The 20,482-nt window shown below is 39.9% G+C and overlaps 1 protein-coding gene across 9 annotated transcripts in view; it reads right to left on the bottom strand.

Annotated features, from left to right (window-relative positions):
- UNC79 (unc-79 subunit of NALCN channel complex) overlaps positions 1-20,482 on the bottom strand; it is a 161,997-nt gene that overhangs the window by 78,518 nt on the left and 62,997 nt on the right. For all 9 annotated transcript variants that reach the window (XM_073349519.2, XM_073349521.2, XM_073349522.2 and 6 more), the window contains 8 exons: positions 20,310-20,467; positions 18,650-18,831; positions 15,853-16,054; positions 13,837-14,016; positions 12,658-12,723; positions 7,112-7,398; positions 2,666-2,848; positions 1,595-1,757 (listed from right to left, as the gene is read on the bottom strand). In XM_073349519.2, the coding sequence (XP_073205620.1) occupies positions 1,595-1,757; positions 2,666-2,848; positions 7,112-7,398; positions 12,658-12,723; positions 13,837-14,016; positions 15,853-16,054; positions 18,650-18,831; positions 20,310-20,467 (1,421 nt within the window). The remainder of the gene's footprint in view (positions 1-1,594; positions 1,758-2,665; positions 2,849-7,111; positions 7,399-12,657; positions 12,724-13,836; positions 14,017-15,852; positions 16,055-18,649; positions 18,832-20,309; positions 20,468-20,482) is intronic.

Below are 20,482 nucleotides of genomic sequence, written 5' to 3'. Positions count from 1 at the left end.
ACTCCTATTGCTGGTCCTCTGAGCAGGAGCAAAATGTACCCCTGTCTAGCATTTGCTGATGATACTGGCATATGCATTTGCTGATTAGAGGCTAAATATGACTGTTAATCTGTAGACAACACACATACACACCCCTGGGGATGTGGGAAAGGGCCAGCCCTTCAGTTTTCCAAAACACTATGGAATGATCCTGGCCTATTTCTTGCAGGTTTGGGAAAAACCTTCCTGTACCCCCTTCCTGCTCTTCCACACTAGTAAGTACAGGATGAGATTCATCCCTCAGTTTAATAATAATACTCTGTGCTAATATAGTAAGTTTGTCCATATACAGACCATTTCATTTGTGCATTGCAAAGCACTTCCCAAAAGCCTAGCATAGTAGGTAAGTAGTATTCTCCTTACTTTACATAAGGTGAAACTGAGATGAAGTGTGGTCCAAGGCCACACAGTGGGTCTAGCTCCATAGCAGAGACAAGATTAGAACTCAGGGTTTCTTCAATCCTTACAAACTGCCCATTCTCCTAGACCATGATGTCACAAGTTTCTAGACATTCATTAAAGACATCTTTTAGAAATACTAAATCTCTGCCAGCAAATGTGATTCCATTTTACAGGCTGGCATATTGCCAGTTCTCCCTGTCACTATAACTTACTTGTACAGATAAAGGCAAAGACAAACAGATGGTGAAATTAGTCCAGAGTCATCTGAAGAAACAAAATAGTCTGGTTCTCAGTAACACTAAGGCCGCTTTGCGCTGCCCTAGCAGCATAAAGGTGTCATCAAGTTGTTGTAAATATAAAATATAGAATTCACATCCATTTGAAGGCCCCTTTGCACTTGCAGAGTGGTGTAAAGTAGCCTTAGTGTAAATGAGAATTTGGACCTCTGTTTGACTGACATGTTTATCATTCAACTTTTCAAAATGCCAAGCACTAAGCAACATGCAGCAAAGCAGAAAAGGTACTGACAGAAATAAAATGACAGAGTGGGCAGAAAACGCATTCTAATTTTACTCGTTTTGTCTTTTATCCTGCGGAGATAGTCTTTCACAAAAGTCTTGAGTAGATTTTAATCACAGTGACACGGGATAAACTCTAGGTATCCAGCCCACACTCAGTAAATGAAAGGTTTTAGAAACTGAGGGTAAATTTGACCCTTCTGTAAGTATTTTTCTCATGCAAGAAAAACAGATTGCTGCACACCAGGAAGAGTCTTTGTCAGGTAAGAAGGTAGTAACAAATTCCCTAAAAGGCAGCTATGTTTTATCATCAATAGAACCCCTCTAAGAAATTATCCAATTGGTTTATAATAGAATAATAAAATTTGCAATTGTATAGGTTCTCATCCAGGGATATCAAACCACTTTTCCAACTCTAATTTTCACATTGCCCCTGTATTACTGTACCGATTTCATAACTGGCAAAGTGAGGTGCAGAAAAACTAGCTCACCTTCCATAGAGCAGACAGGAAAAGCTGGGAATAGAATCCAAGAATCTCAGCCCTGCCTCTAACTGCTAGATCACACTCCCTCATCACCCACGGCTTAATGAATTAAATCAGTGGCTACTGCAGAAATTTAAATATTTAAAATACCTTTTTCCTTTTCACTATATCGGCTTATGTTACTGTTGTCACTGTACAAAGGACCGGCGGTGGCATGTGGCTTGCAGCTGTGGTACTGGGCGTTGAGCGTGTTGACTGTTATGTAGATCAAATGCAGCACAATCTTGCTGATGTCACAGTCTCTGTACGGATACTATTCAGTGAAATAAAAAGATTTTACCTTAAAAACTAACTTTGCCTCTTGATTTGTCTATAGTAGGCCCTTCCCTTGAATAAATATTGAGGTAATAATATAGAACTGGCCAAGCATATTGTCTTCTGGTGGCCCTTGGCACTCCTATGATCTTATGTTTCTAAATACATCCTAGAAAGCAGGAATATTCCTCCACTTTGTAAAGAATGCTTTATAAAAAGAAACTATAGATAACTATAGATAAAACATTTTGAAGGATTCCCTATGAGGATAGTTTAATATATTATTTCCTTGGTTTTTATATGATAAAGCAGGCTTTTAATGATACCTCAAGAGGTCTTACCAGACCTATTTGCAAAATATTTGCTATTTCACTGATTTCCAATTTCTCCATTTTGTTCTGTATTTCTCCATGTGTTCTGTATGTCAAATTACGGTCAAAGCTTCAGATCTCAGCTCCAATAGGTACTTTACTGAAGTTATGTTCTTTACAACTCACATAAAAACATTATGTGAATTAAGAACTCCAGTTGTTAAATTGACACTATTAACTTAAAATTTAGTCAATTTTTAAAGTAGCATCAGATATTACAACTGAGTCCACCTGCCAGTTTTGTGGTTTTACAACCCATTTTCCTGAATTCAAAAATATTTTTCTTGCTCAGGCTGTTAGATGAAAGAACCACATCAACAATGGGAGAAACTGACTAGCTTGTTGACTGTATAGGGTAAACAGTGAAACTAATTTACACAAATTGAAACTAAATACACAAAGTAAACAAACTGAAAGAAGAGAGAAAAATGTTTCCCTCTAATCCCTTTTGGGTTTAGTAGGTTTAGGCACCACCTGAAACAAAATTTAGACTGAAATGTGAATTTTAAGATAACACCCCTTCAAGACAACGAACCTTGTAAAGAATGACAAGTAACGCCTTTAACCACATCTGCCGAATATGAGGTTTGATGGACCAGAGGGAGCAGCGGGGAGGCTGCTGGAAGTAATGTCTTAGTTGAGGACAAGTGCAATACTTCAGCACCTGAACCACTAATGGAAGGAGATGTTTTCCCAGGTTAATGTTATAGTCCATCACCTGAAATGAATATGAATTTAGATTTTAGTGCACCGACAAGAAAATCAATTCCACATATGTTACCAATTGCCATACTACAACAGTAGTTTAAATACTGGGAAGGTGAAGGGAAATAAGGGCCTGCGGGGAGTTTCCACGATCACCTAGAAAGCTTTCAGGAAGTTTGCTGTTTTGTTAGCTCTTTGCATGGTATCAGCCTGATGAGTCATTTACTACAACACGGCCACTATGTTATTTATCATTTCAAAACACACTATTGGCAAAATTTTCAAATCTCCCCAATTAAGTTGCAGAGACAATATATGTATCAATGTCTGCTGTGGTTGCTAAATACCTTTTTGGTGGGTAGAAATTGAGGATGTGCATCAACAAATGTGTGTTCACGCACACAAATGCCCAGTTTGCAACCGATGAGTGCAGCCTTGCTTATAAAACGTAGCTCAGCGGATCAAATTCCGCCTTCAGTTACAACAATATTTATCAACAGGTTGGCACAAGAGCAAATTAAGGCAAAAACTGGCCCTTTATGTCATGTTATATTGTGAGGCAATGCAAAAAAAAAATGTTTGGGAGATCAGTTAGCCATGCAAATAGGTTTTGAACCCATAAACAACTGAATGTTGCACATCTCTTGCTTAAATACCATCCTAGTACTGAAGGATGCAAGCACATTTTACTCTTTTAATACATTGTTCAATTAAAACAACTTTACATTTATAGCATTGAAAGTCAATGCACTCTTAAGTGCCTGAATCACTTTTGAAAAAGGGCACATAAGCGCCTAAATCACTTAGGCGCATTTGAAACTTTTCTCCAAAGGCCTATGTTATAAACCACTTTCCAAACAAAAATTCTCAGTGATGTAAAATCTAGTAAAATGGTTCATCCTGTAATTAGACCCTGTTTAGCTAGATGGGGAAAGTGTGTTAGCAAGAGGGGTGTTTAAAAACAGCTCTGGCTAGCACAGTCTGAACTGTAGTGTGCACAGGGCCTGCTCATACACCAAAATATATCATGCTGGGTCATTCTCGTGTTATAAGACAGTGTGATCATGGATGGACGAACAGGACCAAAACGAACTTATACCCATGTTAGGTAACCAGCTACATTTGCCAACTCTCATGATCTTAGCATGAGTCTTTTTATATTAGGTGTTTTTCTTCAGTTCCCAGGTCCTGGAGTCATGTAATCAGCCAAGACTCCCATATCTCTTTGTTAAAAAAAAAAAAAAAAAGTTTCTAGCTCTCATAATCGCAGAGAAAAGCTTGAAAATGTCAACTCTAAAGGTTTCAATATCAGGAGGCTAATAAAAATTATCCAAGTTTTTTTAACCTCATGATTTTTAAGTCAATATGATTTTGTGGGCCTGACTTATGATTTTTAAATATTTGGCTTAGCAATTCCTCACATATAAATGGGTGGACTAATCACCTCACTCTCAGCCCCTATACACACACACACACACACGTTATTTTCCAAACTTACCCACTGTTGGGATTTACATTCATTTTTTCATTAAAGTAGCAAAGCCCTAAGACTGGACTGTATATACAAACACAAGATTTAGCTCCCAAGCTCCAGCACAAGTGGACTGACTAGGCTTTTCTATGCAGAGTTTCCTGTTCTTGTCTCCGTCTCCCTATTACATTAACATTTAACATTCCTTGAGTCAAACTAATGAGACCCACCCTGTCTATCTACCAATATACATAAACTGTCAGATGAATATATAGTGCATCTCCATATATGGTCCGAGAGCCTGACATCTGATTGCAACAAGGCTATAACGTGGCTCTGTAACATGAGTATACTACGTTTTGACCAAATCACCACCACAGGTAAGACCAAACTGTGTTATAACAAGTTTCAGAGTAGCAACCTTGTTAGTCTGTATCCGCAAAAAGAACAGGAGTACTTGTGGCACCTTAGAGACTAACAAATTTGAGCATAAGCTTTTGTGGGCTACAGCCCACTTCATCGAATGCATAGAATGGAACAGATAGATAGATAGATAAAGAACATGAAAAGGTGGAGTAAGAGGCTAATTAATTAAGATGAGTTATTATCAGCAGGAGAAAAAAAACTTTTGATATGATTATCACTACAAAAGTTTTTTTCCTCCTGCTGATAATAGCTCTTCTTAATTAATTAGCCTCTTACTCCACCTTTTCATGTTCTTTGTATGTCTATGTCTTCTTACTATATGTTTCATTCTATGCATCTGATGAAGTGAGCTGTAGCCCATGAAAGCTTATGCTCTAATAAATTTGTTAGTCTCTAAGGTGCCACAAGTACTCCTGTTCTTTTTGTAATAACAAGGTGTCTCAATGCAGTCCATTTTGTATTTCAGACAAGCCCTGAAGCCAATGGCACTTTTCTACATGTTATATTAAGATTTGGGAAGTCTAAAGTTATATATCCTGACTATAGCTCAACCATAGGACTTAAAGCACAGTTTTACAAAGTATTATCAAGGCCCATCTGTGCTATATTCTTTCCTCCAAAAAGAACTGTCCAATACCACCACCTGGTGGAATAACATCAAAATGATTTTACCTTGCACAATCTTATTTCAGTGTTTGCTGCAAGGAACAAAAGGTATCTATCTTACATAAAAATAGCAAAGCAGCAATATTAGGGTGTAAGGAGCTGAATACTAACAATAATCTTTGGAAATAATGTTTTCTTGAGCTAAACCTTCTAAGATTAAGCTCATGAAAGTTAAAGCTAATAAACCAGCACATTCATCCAATCCCACCATTTGCAGAACTGGCCGCAGAAAGTAAATATTTATAAATTTTGTGTTATGTTAATGTTGTATTTTACAAAGTTCCCTTTTCTTGTGAGCAAATGCCAGTGCTGCAATAAAGAGTGTGGCTCCAACAGCCAAGGAGATTCCCTACACTATAGAATGCTCCCTTATATCAGAAGTAAAAAAAAAAAATCATAAAACAAATTCCAAATTAATATTTTCACACTAAAGACATGGAGTAAAATCCTGGCCCCATTAAAGCGAATGGCAAAGTTCCCACTGACTTCAGTGGATTCCACCCATGGATCTAAATTTTCAAAAGTGAATAGTGCTTTTGTGAGCCCAACCTGAGACACCTTAAAGAGACCAGATTTTTAGAGAGTGGGTGTTCAGCACTTCTGAAAATCAAGCCTTTCAAAAGGTGTCTCAAGTTGGGCACCCCAAAATTGTGGCAAGCACAATTATTAGTTACTTTGGAAAATTTAGGTTATGGTTCTACTGTCTAACTTCCACCTTCTGAACCTTCAAGCTCAACACAACACAATTGGCCTGAACCTCCTTTCATATACAGCACTATATATCCACAGTAAGTAAGAGGTAAATCAGGAACAATACACTGTGACTGCATCTTGATATGTCTGGTGTGCAGTTTGTACAAATGCATCCTAATCTAAGTGCCCACGTGCACATGGACCTGATCTGCACGTATAGATGTCTGCATGTTTTGCCTGAGGCTGCATGTGAACTTCTGTAGATTCATCCATCGCACCCTGCTTTGGAAAAAAAGGGTGCTTCCTCCAATGTGTATAACAAAAAAGTCGATGAAAAAGGTGATATTCTTGCATCTTTATTGGGCATTTTTAATATGTTTTATGGTTATTTGAACTACTGACCATTTTTCTCCCTTAAAGTTCACGTAACAGGGAGTTTTAATAAGGAGCTATGGGGAAACATGGCAGCAATGAAAAGACTTTGTCATCAAAAGCAATAATGATACTCTGCAACCATGTAGCCCTTTTCAGCCATGTATCACTTTACCAGTGTGAGCCCTTGTGAGATAGGGAATTATTGTGGACCCCATTTTACAGATGAAGAAACTAGAGCACAGAGAGAAAAACTGACCTGCTTGAGGTTATATAGCATGTCTATGGTGCAAATGGGCATAGAACCCATGAATTCTAACTTGCAGTCTCTGTCTTTAACCACTTTCCTTCCTTCTCCAAAGCAATAGCACTAGGAAAGGTACTTCATAAGTCTAGACTGAGCGTTTTGAAGGGTGAACAGGCAACACAGCCCTTCTCGCTCTCAAATTCATCCACTTATTACAATGAGAGCATATATCTAAGGTATTAGGTTTGTTTACTGATCACTCAACCAGCATTTTTAACACTGTAAAGGAGACTGCCTTGCAGACATTTCAGGAACCCCAGACAATGGTAGCTGGCTGGGTGAGGTATTTTGGTGCCAGCTCATTGGATCACATATGCCCAGTGAGAATAAATCACACCTACTTGTGCTATTCCAGCGATAAATGCATTAAAACAAGTTGAAATGCGCATTTTCTGAGGCGCAATCATGAAGCATCCTTCCTGTTGATCATAGCCAAGCAAGACATACAGATGGCGCTTCACTGTGTTGAAGGCTTTAGCACTGCTGATATCTGACTCAGCACTACTTTCATCCTTTGCCATAAACTTCATTAGCACAGTAATCAGCTGGTGGACGGTCTGATGATCAATCCCAGCATCCTCTGGAAGCAGGTCCTTTATTGTATTGTCATTCTCTGGGGATGGTTGTCCTATCAGCACAAGAAAGACACTGATGAGAATGACTGCAGTGCAAGGCAATAAAGAATCAGGCCAGAGACATCTATCCAAGAGACTTCTGATCCTATATGCACTTCTAAATGTCTCACTTCTGACCCTATACGCACATGTGAAGTCAGTAGGAATTGTGCATGCATTTCTGAGGGCAGTAATCTATTCTTGCCTTTAGGCACTTTAGGTATACGAAATTAACTCCATATTTTGTTGAAGTCAAAAGCTTTTCAACTCCTCAAACGTCCTCAGTGAACAGTTATACTGTATGGGACTGATTCTGATTTCTGTTCACACCAGTGTAACTCCACCACGTTCTGTGGCTTTACTCCTGGTTTACACTACTGTGAGCAAAAGAAGATTAATATTTTATGGGTTAGAGCCACAGTTGGTGTAATTCATCATAGTTCCATTGACTTCAATGGACCAAAATTTACTCCAGCTAAGGGTAATCCCAATAAAACCCAAAAAATCCCAGTGGTGGGCAACCTGCGGCCCATGGCCCATCAGGGTAATCCACTGGCGAGCTGTGAGACAGTTAACATTGACCGACCGCAAGCACAGCCGCCCACAGCTCCCAGTGGCCACGGTTTGCCATTCCCAGCTAATGGGAGCTGCGGGAAGCAGCAGCCAGCATGTCCCTGCGGCCCATGCCGCTTCCTGCAGCTCCCATTGGCTGGGAACGGGGAACTGCGGCCACTGGGAACTGCGGGCAGCCGTGCCTGCTCACGGTCAATGTAAACAAACTGTCTCGCAACCCCCCAGCAGATTACCCCAATGGGCCACATACAGCCTGCATACGGGCCACAGGTTGCCCATCACTGCTTTAGAGGATAAGAGAGAGGGAAAATCCTGCATTTGATCAAATAGAGAATAAAGGATTCACCTTCTAACATGCTTAGTGCATACTTCTCTCCAGACACAGAAGAAAAGTGGATTTACCTGAATAGATTGTGCCACTTTAGGTTTATCCAGGAAAACCACAGCTTCCAAAGGAATGCAGAGACCCTAACTATCATCCAATGCTGCTAAGTAAATCCCTAAAATCTACACAGAGTGTGTTAAGGTATGCTGTCTGATAGTCTAAGCCAAATTGTTGCTTATACTGTAGTATACTATAGTATCATATCATATATATGGCTTTACAAAAGTTAAATATTTAGTACAAATATTGTCATTATTATTTTCCAGTGAAAGAAGTTGGATTTGATCATTCCCCTGCAGTGCATGCAACCCAAACAGTACTGCATGACAATCCGAACAAGAGGGAAATTGACTAACTGAGCATCATTGTCCATTCTGACTGAATGCAAAAAGGAAACAAGCAGCAAAAAGAACAAACAGTAAATTAGATTTATAACATTCTTTCCATTTTCATAATCTAAAACCTTTTCAGCAACATTTTTAGGTAAGGAATATTTTTAACCCTTATGATTTCTAACTCATAGGTGCACAGGAGCACCACGGAAAAAAAAATGGTGGGTCCTGGGGCACGCACTGGCAGCCCCATCAATGCCTGCCCAACCCCCTCCCCAATGCCTCCTTCCCGCCAGCAGCCCCACCAATCAGTGCCTCCCCCAGCACCTCCCACCCGTCGTGATTAGCTGTTCTGCAGCGTGCAGGAGGCACTGGGGGGAGGAGGAGAAGCGAGGGCGAGGCACACTCTGGGAAGGGGTTGGGGTGGAAAGAGGTGGGGCCTTGTGTGAAGGGGTGGAGTGGGGGCAGGGCCTGAGGCGGAGCCAGGGGGAGCACCCCCCGGCATATTAGAAAGTCGATGCCTATGCATAGGTAATGGAATTAGGTGTGCAGGGGGTTCTGCCGCACCTCCTAGCTTGAAGTGGTTTTCATCATATACAGGTTTAGTTTGGTGCAATGGCTCTCAGCACCCCCACTATACAAACTGTTCCAGTGCGCCTATTTTAACCTATCAGGGCCCCTTTATTTGGCCCATGAAATATTGTCCTACATTTTACCATATGTCTAAACAGGTCTTTATTATTGAGATCCTTCACAATAGAGATGAAGTATCAGAAGTACTGAGTATCTACAACTCCAGCTGAAGTCAATAGGAGCTACAGCTGCCCAGCACGTCTAAGTATGAGGTTTTTTTACAGCTAACAATATGTGAAGGTATAAAGCAGAAGTGTTGGTAGAGTATACAATGTACTGTAATTCCAACACAACCTGTTTAAATATTGATTAAAATAAAGTACGTGCTGCATAATTCAAATTCACATTCTTTTTTTCAGGTATGAATTAGGGCTGCAGCAGTGGCTCCCAGCTCCACGCTCCAAGCATTGTGACCTGGCACACGGTCTCAGCACCACTCTCATTCAAATTTGGCCCCAGACCTGAGGAAGAGCACTGGGGAGCTCGAAAGTTTGTCTCTCTCACCAACAGAAGTTGGTCCAGTAAAAGATATTGCCTCCACCACCTTGTGTCTCTTATCCCTGACCCCTTTTGGTCCTTTAGAATTCAACTGACAGTGATAACCTTTCCAAACAATTCCACAGCAGAGATATAATTCTCTATTAAATTCTATTGAATATTTCCTCTAAAAAGGACATCAGTCTCATTCAGACGATTTTACAGTTTTTTCTTTAGCCCCCTACTGGTTTCATCTCTATTAAATTCTGCGTGACTTTTCCATAACATAAAAAAATGTAACTATGGAACTGAATGAGTCATTAATGTGGGTCTAAATCTATCCCAAAACTTCCACATACAATTAAATGAGTAAGGAATCTGATAAAATTATCCTTTTTACTTTTGCTTACTGAGCTGTGTCTTTCAGAAACTTGAAGATAAGGAAATATTCAGCCTTGCAATGGGTATACAGTCATGGCATGAGTTAATGGATACTTCCAAGGACTTTTTCTGAGCTTTCACTCTCCAGAGTTAGTGTTATGCTCTTATGAGCATGCAAAATCTCATATCTGCTACTTCTCTCTGTTATCAGCATCCATTATGATGCCTCTGTAAACTACAACAGGGAAACTGGGGGGGGGGGGCAGATCCTCAGCTGCTGTAAATTATCATAGCTCCACTGAGGATCAGCCCTGGCATATGTTAATTACATTGTCCTCCTCCTACTGGCTAGATGTCTGCTTCTTTAGCCATTATTATAGGGCAATTCATAAACAAGGACTATTGGGGGATTTGAGTGGTATTTGGTTTGTTATTTGTTTTAAATATGGAAGAGTCAACTGATCTAATTTAATAAACAGATATTTCGATATTACCCACCAGTTTGTGACAGTTCTAAGGTATGTCAGATTTGGAGACTAAATTTCTTGCACACATACAAAGTGGGAAATTACTGCCTAGGAAGGAGTGCTGCGGAAAGGGATCTGGGGGTCATAGTGGATCACAAGCTAAATATGAGTCAGCAGTGTAATACTGTTGCAAAAATAACAAATATCATTCTGGGATGTATTAGCAGGAGGAAGAAAAATTGTTCTTCTTAACCTCTGAGGATAGGACAAGAAGCAATGGGCTTAAATTGCAGCAAGGGCGGTTTAGGTGGACATAAGGAAAAACTTCCTAACTGTCAGGGTGGTTAAGCACTGGAATAAATTGCCTCGGGAGACTGTGGAATCTCCATCAATGGGGATTTTTAAGAGCAGGTTGCGCAAACACCTGTCAGGGATGGTCCAGATAATACTTAGCTCTGGCTTGCGTGCAGGGGCCTGGACTAGATGACCTGTTGAGTTCCCTTCCAGTTCTATGATTCTAATCTGAGACCCTTTCACCCTCAAATTACCTCATGACCTATCAAAATATATCATGAAACCCCAAACCATGATTAGACTGCCTCATACTAAACATGATCTCTTTGTCTTTTAGTACAAGCCACTCAGTGGAATTCCTGCCTTCTGTGACAAAGTGGGTTGGAATGCTGAACAGAATTAATAATGGCCTGATCCTGTTTCCTTGATTCCCACAGAACCTCCACTGATTTCAACAGGAGTTTTGACTGAGCTGGGACTGCAGGTTTAAACCTAAAATGAAGGAGTGGATGGGGACAAGGATCAAATCTTTACTTTTACATTTTCTCCGTGTAAGAGAGAGGTGTGTTTTTTGATAGCAGATGTGCAGAAAGTATTTGGAGCCATATTGGTTCTTTGGAAAAATCAGTCAAGTTCAGTATCACTATCCACAAGAATTCATAAGTCAAGCCTCCAAAAATCATGAGTTTTTTTTAAAATATAATAAACATTGGGTTCTTTTTGCCTGCAGGATTCCAAGTCTTTGGGATGCATTCAGGTCATTATTAAGGCTTTTCTTCACCATCAGGAGGGCTAGAAACTTCCAATTTTTTAAAACCAAAGCTGAGATTCTCACATAATCACCTGAATCCAGAAGTTGAGTCTTTAAGAATACAATCAACTATCATGAGACTCATAACACAATCATGAAAGTTGGCAACACTAAGTTAGGTAATGTGCAGCTAATACTTCCCATGTGACAAGGGAATCGACCTTGGTAACCCTGACCTCTGCCAGGTGACTGGGGCCTGGGAATAAAGAATAGTCACTTCCAACACTCCTGCGTATCACATCTGTTATCAGATTGTGACAAAGTGTAAAGGCGCTCTGGCATGCAAAGACTCACCTAGTCTCTGCCTGCCACATGATTGATCTGCATGGGGCTATGAAAGGAAGGGGTGCTGGTTCAAAGGAGGCTAGCATCGAGCAAGGTTGTGCCCCTGCCCTTCCCAGGTTGCTGAAACTGGGAAGGCCTAGCAGGTTATCACTCAGTAGCTTGAGTTGATTTGTTCTGGTTTTGAGCTTATATTTTAGCAAATAAAGCTAGTCCTGAAGAAAGGGACATGAAGAGACCCTGTATTTGGGACTTTATTTTTCGGCACACTGATTTACACAGACCAGCAAATAATATTACTATTATTATTTATTGTGCAGTGACACTTAGGAGCCCCAGCCATTGAACAGGACTCCATTGTGCTAGGTGCTGTACAAACCCAGAACAAAAGATCAGTCCCTGCCCCAAGGAGTTTATAATAAGTATAAGACAGACTAATAGACTAAGCGTATATAATTTACAACAACTTGCAGGCCAAAATTATTCCTTCTTCTGGCACTCAACATTTTAAGAAAGAACCTTTTTGATAAGCTAGTGCCTGATGCAAATTATATCATGATCCAATAAAAGAGATAGCATTCCCTCCCTTCTTCCTGTATCCACTATACACCCCTCTCTTCAACAGAGGAAGTACCCACCTGGCGTTTGCTCTGGTGTTCCACCAAGTGCAGGAGCAGACTGTTCATGCCTGGTCAACCTCACAGCTAAAAACCAAGAATAATTCTGTTTAAATAATCAATAGAGACAACTTACACTTCAATATATGCTCAGCATTAAGCTGAGTTTGATCTAAGAGCATTCTCAAGTGTATGTATTAATTGTTATTATGCAGTGAATGTAACATTTTAGAAGATTGATTTTTGTGGAGTTGTGGTTTTATGCTCTCTATCCCTTAACTCTAGTCTCCTTTATTACTCAGTTTTTCTGGTCCAAGATCATTAAACTAGAAGGACTCGTGCAGCATCCAGAGTTAATCAATACAAGTTACATAAGATTCACAGAAAACTATAAGCAAAATAAATTTGGTTTTAATTTGGTTCTCTACTAATTTTAGAGAAAAAAATCTAATTAATTTTAGCAGCTCATTGGCACCGATGACTCAGGTTAATTTTAACAAGTATTATATTATACAGGTTGGGGATATTAAGTGTGGCTGAAGTGTCTTAAGTACAGGACTAATTAATATTTGTAAAGTCCTCTAAAAATGAAAAATAGATTTGTCATTTTTCCTACAGCATATTAAAAATATTCTAATCATATATATTTTTACAGCACATGCAACCCAGAGGATTTTGAGAATCAATTTCCTCGTATGTAAGAAGGTTATAAAAATGTTTTGTATGCACATTATTATACTGCTAAAGGAAATCTGCAAATATAGAATGGCTGCAGCAAAGAATTTGTTGTTTGAAAAGTGCCAATATATAGTATAGTGCTGCATAAATTGACAAAACATATTAATTAATAATTATCAGTAATAACTGAATCACTTTCCAAAAGCTACCTCTAGTTCTCGTCCAAGTAAGCAATACATTAGCCACCTTACGTAGATTAAAAACTATCTACAAACTTGTGTCAGAGCATTTCATTCTATCCATAAAACAAGTACAGCACAAAACTGGAATGTTGTCCCTGTTATTTGGAAAACTCACTGACTTCTAACTACCTGAATAATGTCTGAGTCAGTCCATAACCCAGATATGCTAAACTGTCCCAACTGGATGAATACTGAAAGTCCCATTGTGTACTCAGCAACAGGATGCAATCTTAAGGGAGAAGATGCAGGCTTATCACAAAAATATAAAAGGATACTCAACGGATTTTGGTGGTTAAGGTTTCTGGAAGGGAGAGTGCTCTCTTTGATTCCCCGGGTCCCTTCACACTGTCCCTCAGGGAACGCACGCTCTTCTGACGATTACGTGCAAAACGAGCCCTCTTGATCTTCCACATTGCTGTATCACTGAGATTGGCAACATTTGTCCGGACAGCAGTAATAGCTTTACAAATGCAATCAACCAAGTTAGGATTCATTCCACAACATATTTACTGCAATCCTGAAAAGTGCCACATGCAGGCAGACCCCAAGTCCCACTGAAGTCAACAAGCCTTTGACTGGCTTTGGGTGCAGGGGCTCCACCTGGGAGGAACTCATTGCATGATCTGAATCATCAGCTATGAAACCCCGAACAGTTGACATATATATTTTAAAAAGTAATTTTGATCCTTCTCTAAATATTAGAGATGGAACAAAATGAGGCCCTTGAATCCAAACCCTTTTGAATTGAAGATGATGATGAATGAGGACTTCACCCTTTAAGAGAGCAGAAATCTCATGAGAACAGCTCAGAAAGTTTCAGTGCTGTCAAATACAAGCTCGGACTGCAGACCTGCTTTAGTCTCAGACTCAAACGCTGAACTGCCTGCGCCTAACTCAGATCTGCATCTGAACAGTGCCCCCTGAGTCCTCTGAACAGGGTTCTCCTCTCCCAGGAGATTATTACCAGTAAACAGAGGTGAAAGTAAGCCGGTACGGTACAGTACAGCGTACCGGCAAGAGCTGGTACACAGCCGACCATACCAGCGGGGGCAGCTTCCCCAGGCAGGCAATTTAAAAAGGCCCTGCGCTCCTGGCATTGGCTGGAGCCCCTGGCCCTTTAAATCGCCGCCAGAGCTCCGGGGCTTCCAGCCACCACCACAGCTACAGCTACTGTGGGGCTTCCGCAGTGATTTAAAGGCCCCACCCCTTCCATCTGAGGCCACCCCCCACCCACCTGCTGCTCAGGACCCCGGCCCTGCGTACCAGTAAGTCTCTTAAGTTCCTTTCACCCCTGCCAGTGCACTTCAATTAGCTTTAATGGAATCACTGATGATCTGGGCACATGAGACATTGAAGCCCTTTGATTTTTACAGTAATTAGAGATCCAAAAGCAAATAATCAAATCCCCTAAACACCATATGGTTATGTTTGCAATGCCAAGAAGCAAAGGGGCAAAAGGTGGACATCTGAAGCATAGTTATATATTAAATGCTTCCAAATATTTTTCACTTTAAGTTACTGATTTAAAAATTACAAATCAAATAAATCATGTGAAAATAATCATACAAAGACAAGTGCAATTATTATTTTGTCTTAGCCCATTGGAGGATGGAAAAAAAAAAAAACAGGATCTCCATGGGTATCTTAACAGGAAGCCAGGTATGTGCAGTACCTCTGGTAACAAATGTCTGTTACAGACACAGTGGGAATTATTAACTGTTGTATGAGCCCCAATGTAATATCATCATTCCCATTCATCCATTTGTGTCTTTTGGACTGTATGGCTTCTGGGTCAGGGATTGTCTCTTTACCTATCTTTCTACAGCCCCCAGCAGAATGAGGGCCAAACATGACTGGAGCCTTTGGGAATAATAATAAATACATAATAATAGTATAATTAATTTATTAATTAATAATAATAATAGGGCAAACTAAAAACCCCTCTACACTAGGGCTCAAGAACAGTGTTTGGGGGAACTGGTTCTAAAGAACATTCAGGCTAACTCAGTTTGACCCTGACTATTCACAGAACCAAATTATGTTTCAACAAAGTCTGAGAACCATGTTTTAACTAAAGCAGAACATGGTGTTCAAAAACCTTCAAATATAATGTATCCTAATCTGGTCTAGGCATGTTCACACTGGGTTATCCACTTCTAGTTTAAAATGACTACACCAGTTCAGCAAACCTGGTTATAGCCCCACTGCAGATGGGGCCTTCGCTTCTCTCCTTCCCTAGTTCAGGGAGCTGAATTCCAGCAGTGGTGAAAGGTAATGTGTTTCCGATTCTGCTTACTTGTTGGAAAAGGGAATTCTTTGTTGCAGTCCAGATGAAGCTGTGCTTCCAGAGACAGTGTCTCAAAGCGATTCACAAAGAACTCCCAGCTCAAAGCTGGAATGTCCTGCTTTAGAAAATGAAGGAGCAAAAGCTTGCTGAGAATTGTGGGTCTGTCTTTGACAACTGTATCAAACTGGAAATCAAGGCAGAGGCACAGACCCTGTGGAGGAAAAAAAGAACAGAACTCAAATGTAAAGAGTATAACAAGTGTTCTTTAAAATAGCGAGGCAAACCTCACAACTTCTCTAATCAGCTGGTAGAGAAGAGGAGCCTGTTTCTGGTCTCTCACACATGTCAGTTGGGAATAACTCTACTGAAGTTGATGGAAAACCAGTGTAAGTGAGGGAACAATTAGGCCCTCGTCATTTTGAATGGGGGATTTTCCATTTTAATTTTTAAAAATACATAGGGTAAAATGTTGCCATATAACCTATTACATGCAACACACAAGATTCTCCCTGATCACACCCTGCTGCTCTCTTGGTTCCAGTGAAGTTATACCAGCGTAGTGGCCCCAAGTCATTTTAAAGCAGAGGAAGCAACCCAGAGTTCTGACAAGCAAGGTATACAGGAATCAATGCAGTGCATCTAGAAACAGTTTCAAACCCAAACCCCACCGTTGCTATGACATACCTGTCAGGCTGGTAATACTGTGGGTATTACCAATGCAGATGTGCACACCATGCAAAACCCTTTGCCTCAGAATTCTTGGGCTGAATTCTGCCTTCATTTTCATCCATGCAAACCCATTACTTTCAAGGAGTCTTCAAAAGCAAGGGGGTTCCGGGAATTTAGCCATTTATTTCCAGCAGAGCCATAAAAGTAGCATTGGGGCTAGTGCACTTAAGTCAAAAGCTAATGGAAAGGACTTTGCTTGCCAACAGAAATCCAAGGAGTTTGATATAGTTTTCATGGAGAGTGGAGACTATTGAAGCATGTACCACTAGAAACATATGTTACCTCCCATTCATTCAATCCATGAAACATGATGGGACTTTAGCAGCAATTCTACTGGTTCAACTGTTCTAAGTAATCAAAAATGTTATTTTAAATGTTTTAATAACTACATAGCTCAAAACTATAGGTCTGATCTTGACCTTCTAGTGTACCCAAAATTCCCATTGATTTCAGTAGGAGTTTTAGGTAGGTAGGCTCAGGCCCCAAATGAGAAAGATCTAGTACATGGTTAAAAGTATCAAAGGCACTAATCTCATAAAATGCTGCTGTGTTTTATTAGCACAAGAATTTTGAGCTTGCTGTCAACATTCATGTTTGAAAAAGACAACAGAGATTAAATATTTAACAAGTACAGCATATGTGGGACAAGTCTGTCTTCCTCAACAAGAACCACCTTTGGCCAGACCACAAAGAAAAATCTGGTTTGGGCAGTTATTTGCAGCCTTTGGCATATGCAATCAATTTGTCAAAGCACTAGGGACACATCTGAAAAGATTTACACAGGACTGGAGCTGAGCAACTCCCACTGTCTTCAGCAGAATCCACAGTCCCTGAGCTGTGCTTTGAAAATCTGCCCCATACATCGTATAAAATAGCAAACTCTTAACTGCATTTTATGGGCAACTGTACTGGAATTATTACTTAAATACTGTTTTTGTTCTATCTACCAGAAATAATTTATACCAGATATTGCACTAAACTTTATAATGAGATTTTTTCATCTTGCTTATAAATGTAGGTCCTGATCCTGCAAAGATTTATATATGTGCTTAATTTTAAGCACAAGTAGTCCAATCAGTAGGTCTTCTCACATGCTTAAAGGTAAACATGTGTATAAATCTTTCAAAGATCAAGGCAATAGGTAGCTTTGTTTTCATAAAAATTTCTGCTATCAGTTTACCTGTGAGTAAGGCCCTTCATGTACAGTGTTATTTTATTTAAAAATTCCTAGTAATTTATCAGTGTTTACCACAAAGATAAAAAAACGGGTGAAAATCAGTGCAAAAAATTAACTTCACTGTTTTCTGGTAAATATTGGGAGACAGGAGGACAGAAAAAACAACATATAGAGAAAAGTAAAAATACTGAAAGTAAAAGGAGTTTAATGCTGTGGTTTATTTCATAAAATGTACATTAACAGTTCGTACACATATGCACATGTGAGTGTGTGAATCTTCCACTACTTTGCCTTACTTTAACAAACAACTCACAATTACACTTAGACTAATTTATTATTAACATAAACACATTTACCTTATATAATGTATTAGATTTTCTTAATATAAACAGTATTTTCCTGTACATGATTGGTCCAAACTTAGGGTGAAAATCAGTAAAAACTGAATAATAGCTTTTGTAAAACCTGGGAAATTTTCAGTAAGAATCAGTAAAAACTGAAAACGAAGGGCCTTCCTGTGAGTCAGTAGATTTTTGAACTATATTTTTTTCCCCAGCATTAAAAATAAAATCACCCCAATTTGTTTTACCATTATAAAAATAATTATATTTTTTCAAGTAATAGCTCAGATGCTATAGAACCCTACTGGAAGCTCTAGTGTTTTGGACCAGAAGACTGGCACCTCTAGAACCTGTAAAGGGCATGTTGCCTCTGTGTCAGTTAGCTACTGAGAACCTTAAGATGCTGTGTTTTCTGAGGTTATAGTGATGGGCCAAACTCCAGACTATGAATCTGAACGCCTTTGAACTTTGGGGGAAAAAATGGGTCAAGATCCTGTCTTTGTCACTTGCACTCATTTCTAGCTTTGATGTATGCTTTTGTTCCATATGGTGAACCTACCTGCAAAGCTGGCCTCTTTATGGTGTCAAGTAATAGCCCAGCTCTTGTAGCCACTGCTGGGTTGACATCCTCCACAGCAGTCAAAAAACAGCAGAACGCATGAGCCAAAGAATACTTCAGCAGGTGATTTTTTGTCACTGAGTGAATATCCAGAAACCTGCACAAAACAGCCACTTTCTCTACTGCAGCAGACAAGACCGCAAAACAAAGAGAATATTCACATTAATTCAGGCAGTGACCTGTGTTTTGAACAACATACACAGGCCTGTATCTCATCGAAAACAACAAAGAATAATTGAAACATCAACTTGTTTCCACTTCCAGCTCTGTGCAACAAGTGCACATTTTTCTCATCACCTCCAATTACTTACAGGTTCCCAGATTCTCCCCTACACTACAGCCACTTTGTTTCATAGCGTCAGTGAAAAGTGGCTCCAATGCCAGCACAGCCAGCCACAGGAGGATCATTCCAGTGCAGGAGGATCTTTTGAAGGCACAGAGCCAGGACAGCTGCTTCTACACCACCCAACCTGCCTACAACTGGCAGGGCTAGAGGAAGGGGCTTCTAAATTCATAGATTTTAAGGCCAAAAGGGACTATTACGATCATCTAGCCTGACTTTCAGTATAATACAGGCCAATAAAATTTCATCTGGTTCTCTGCATCCTAGCAATCGCAAGCAGCTGTAATGGCCCTTCAGAGGCACTGGCAAACAGCAGAATTTAGAGCAGCTTTTAGATGGACTGTCCTGGTGTACCGCTGGCCAAAGACCTCTTTACACCACACCCCTTTTCCTAAGCTGTCCTGTGCACTCCTTGTCTGCAGCCAAGGATGTGGGCCAATAATTCCAAAACCAAAATCCAGTGGGCTTGAGTCTCTTCTTCCTTACACCAGTGTAAATTAAAAGTAACTCCACTGAAGTCAGTAGATTGACACCAGCGTAACAGAGGAAAATAAGTAAGGCCCATTGATTGTAATAGCTGCTCCTTTCTTTTCATTCCCCTATTTCAAATACCAGGATCATTTTGATTTGAAGTTACTCCTCTTTTAAGGAGCAGACGAGAACACTCACTGCTTCTTGGCATTAAACCTGAACTTACATCATGGGCCTTGATTGACCAGTACAGAGAATATCAATCCAATGGGCAGTAATATATATCTGTTTTTTCTGATAACAGAAGGGTAAAACTATGCGTGGAGATTACTAGAGAATTTTATCATGCTACAAACATACACCAATAATGGAGAACTAAGTTAAATAACATTTAAAAGGCGATCCAAGAGGGTACACAGTGAGTAATGCTCCATGACTGGAGTTTTGTAAACTAGGCTAGCCTGAGCACTAGGAAATGGACTATAAGGAACAATCCTGCATTGATTAGAGATAGATGGACTATGTGTGGAGGACCTACTGGGTCTTTTCTATCAGTGTGGTGTATGATTTTATTAAATCAACCACCAGAGCAGCCAATGAAGACAATGAATATTTAAAAACAAAAAAAAAAAAAACACTTATGGGTAGCAGATGGAAAGAAACTATAGAAAAAGAGCTTCTCTACCTTAAACAGCCAATGTCAACTACAATACCTGCAACTGACAAAGCCCCTTCCTCCCTGCCATATTAACCCCCATGCAAATATCATACACTTCTCAGACCTACCTGCTTCAAACCTCATCTTCCAGTCTTTGCTGTTAAAATTGCTGTTTATGATTGTCCAGAAAATATCAGCTCCATGAGGAAGCGACAGAGCATGTAGAAGAAGTGGGACAGCCAATGAAGAAAGCTGAGAGAAATCAGACTTCACTACTCTCCATAAGCTAGAAGGACCAACA

The sequence above is a fragment of the Lepidochelys kempii genome, chromosome 6, assembly GCF_965140285.1.
Source record: "Lepidochelys kempii isolate rLepKem1 chromosome 6, rLepKem1.hap1, whole genome shotgun sequence".
In the NCBI taxonomy this organism is placed as follows: Eukaryota; Metazoa; Chordata; order Testudines; family Cheloniidae; genus Lepidochelys; species Lepidochelys kempii.
Note: the sequence above shows the minus strand (reverse complement) of the source record. Positions and strands in the feature narration are given on the sequence as shown.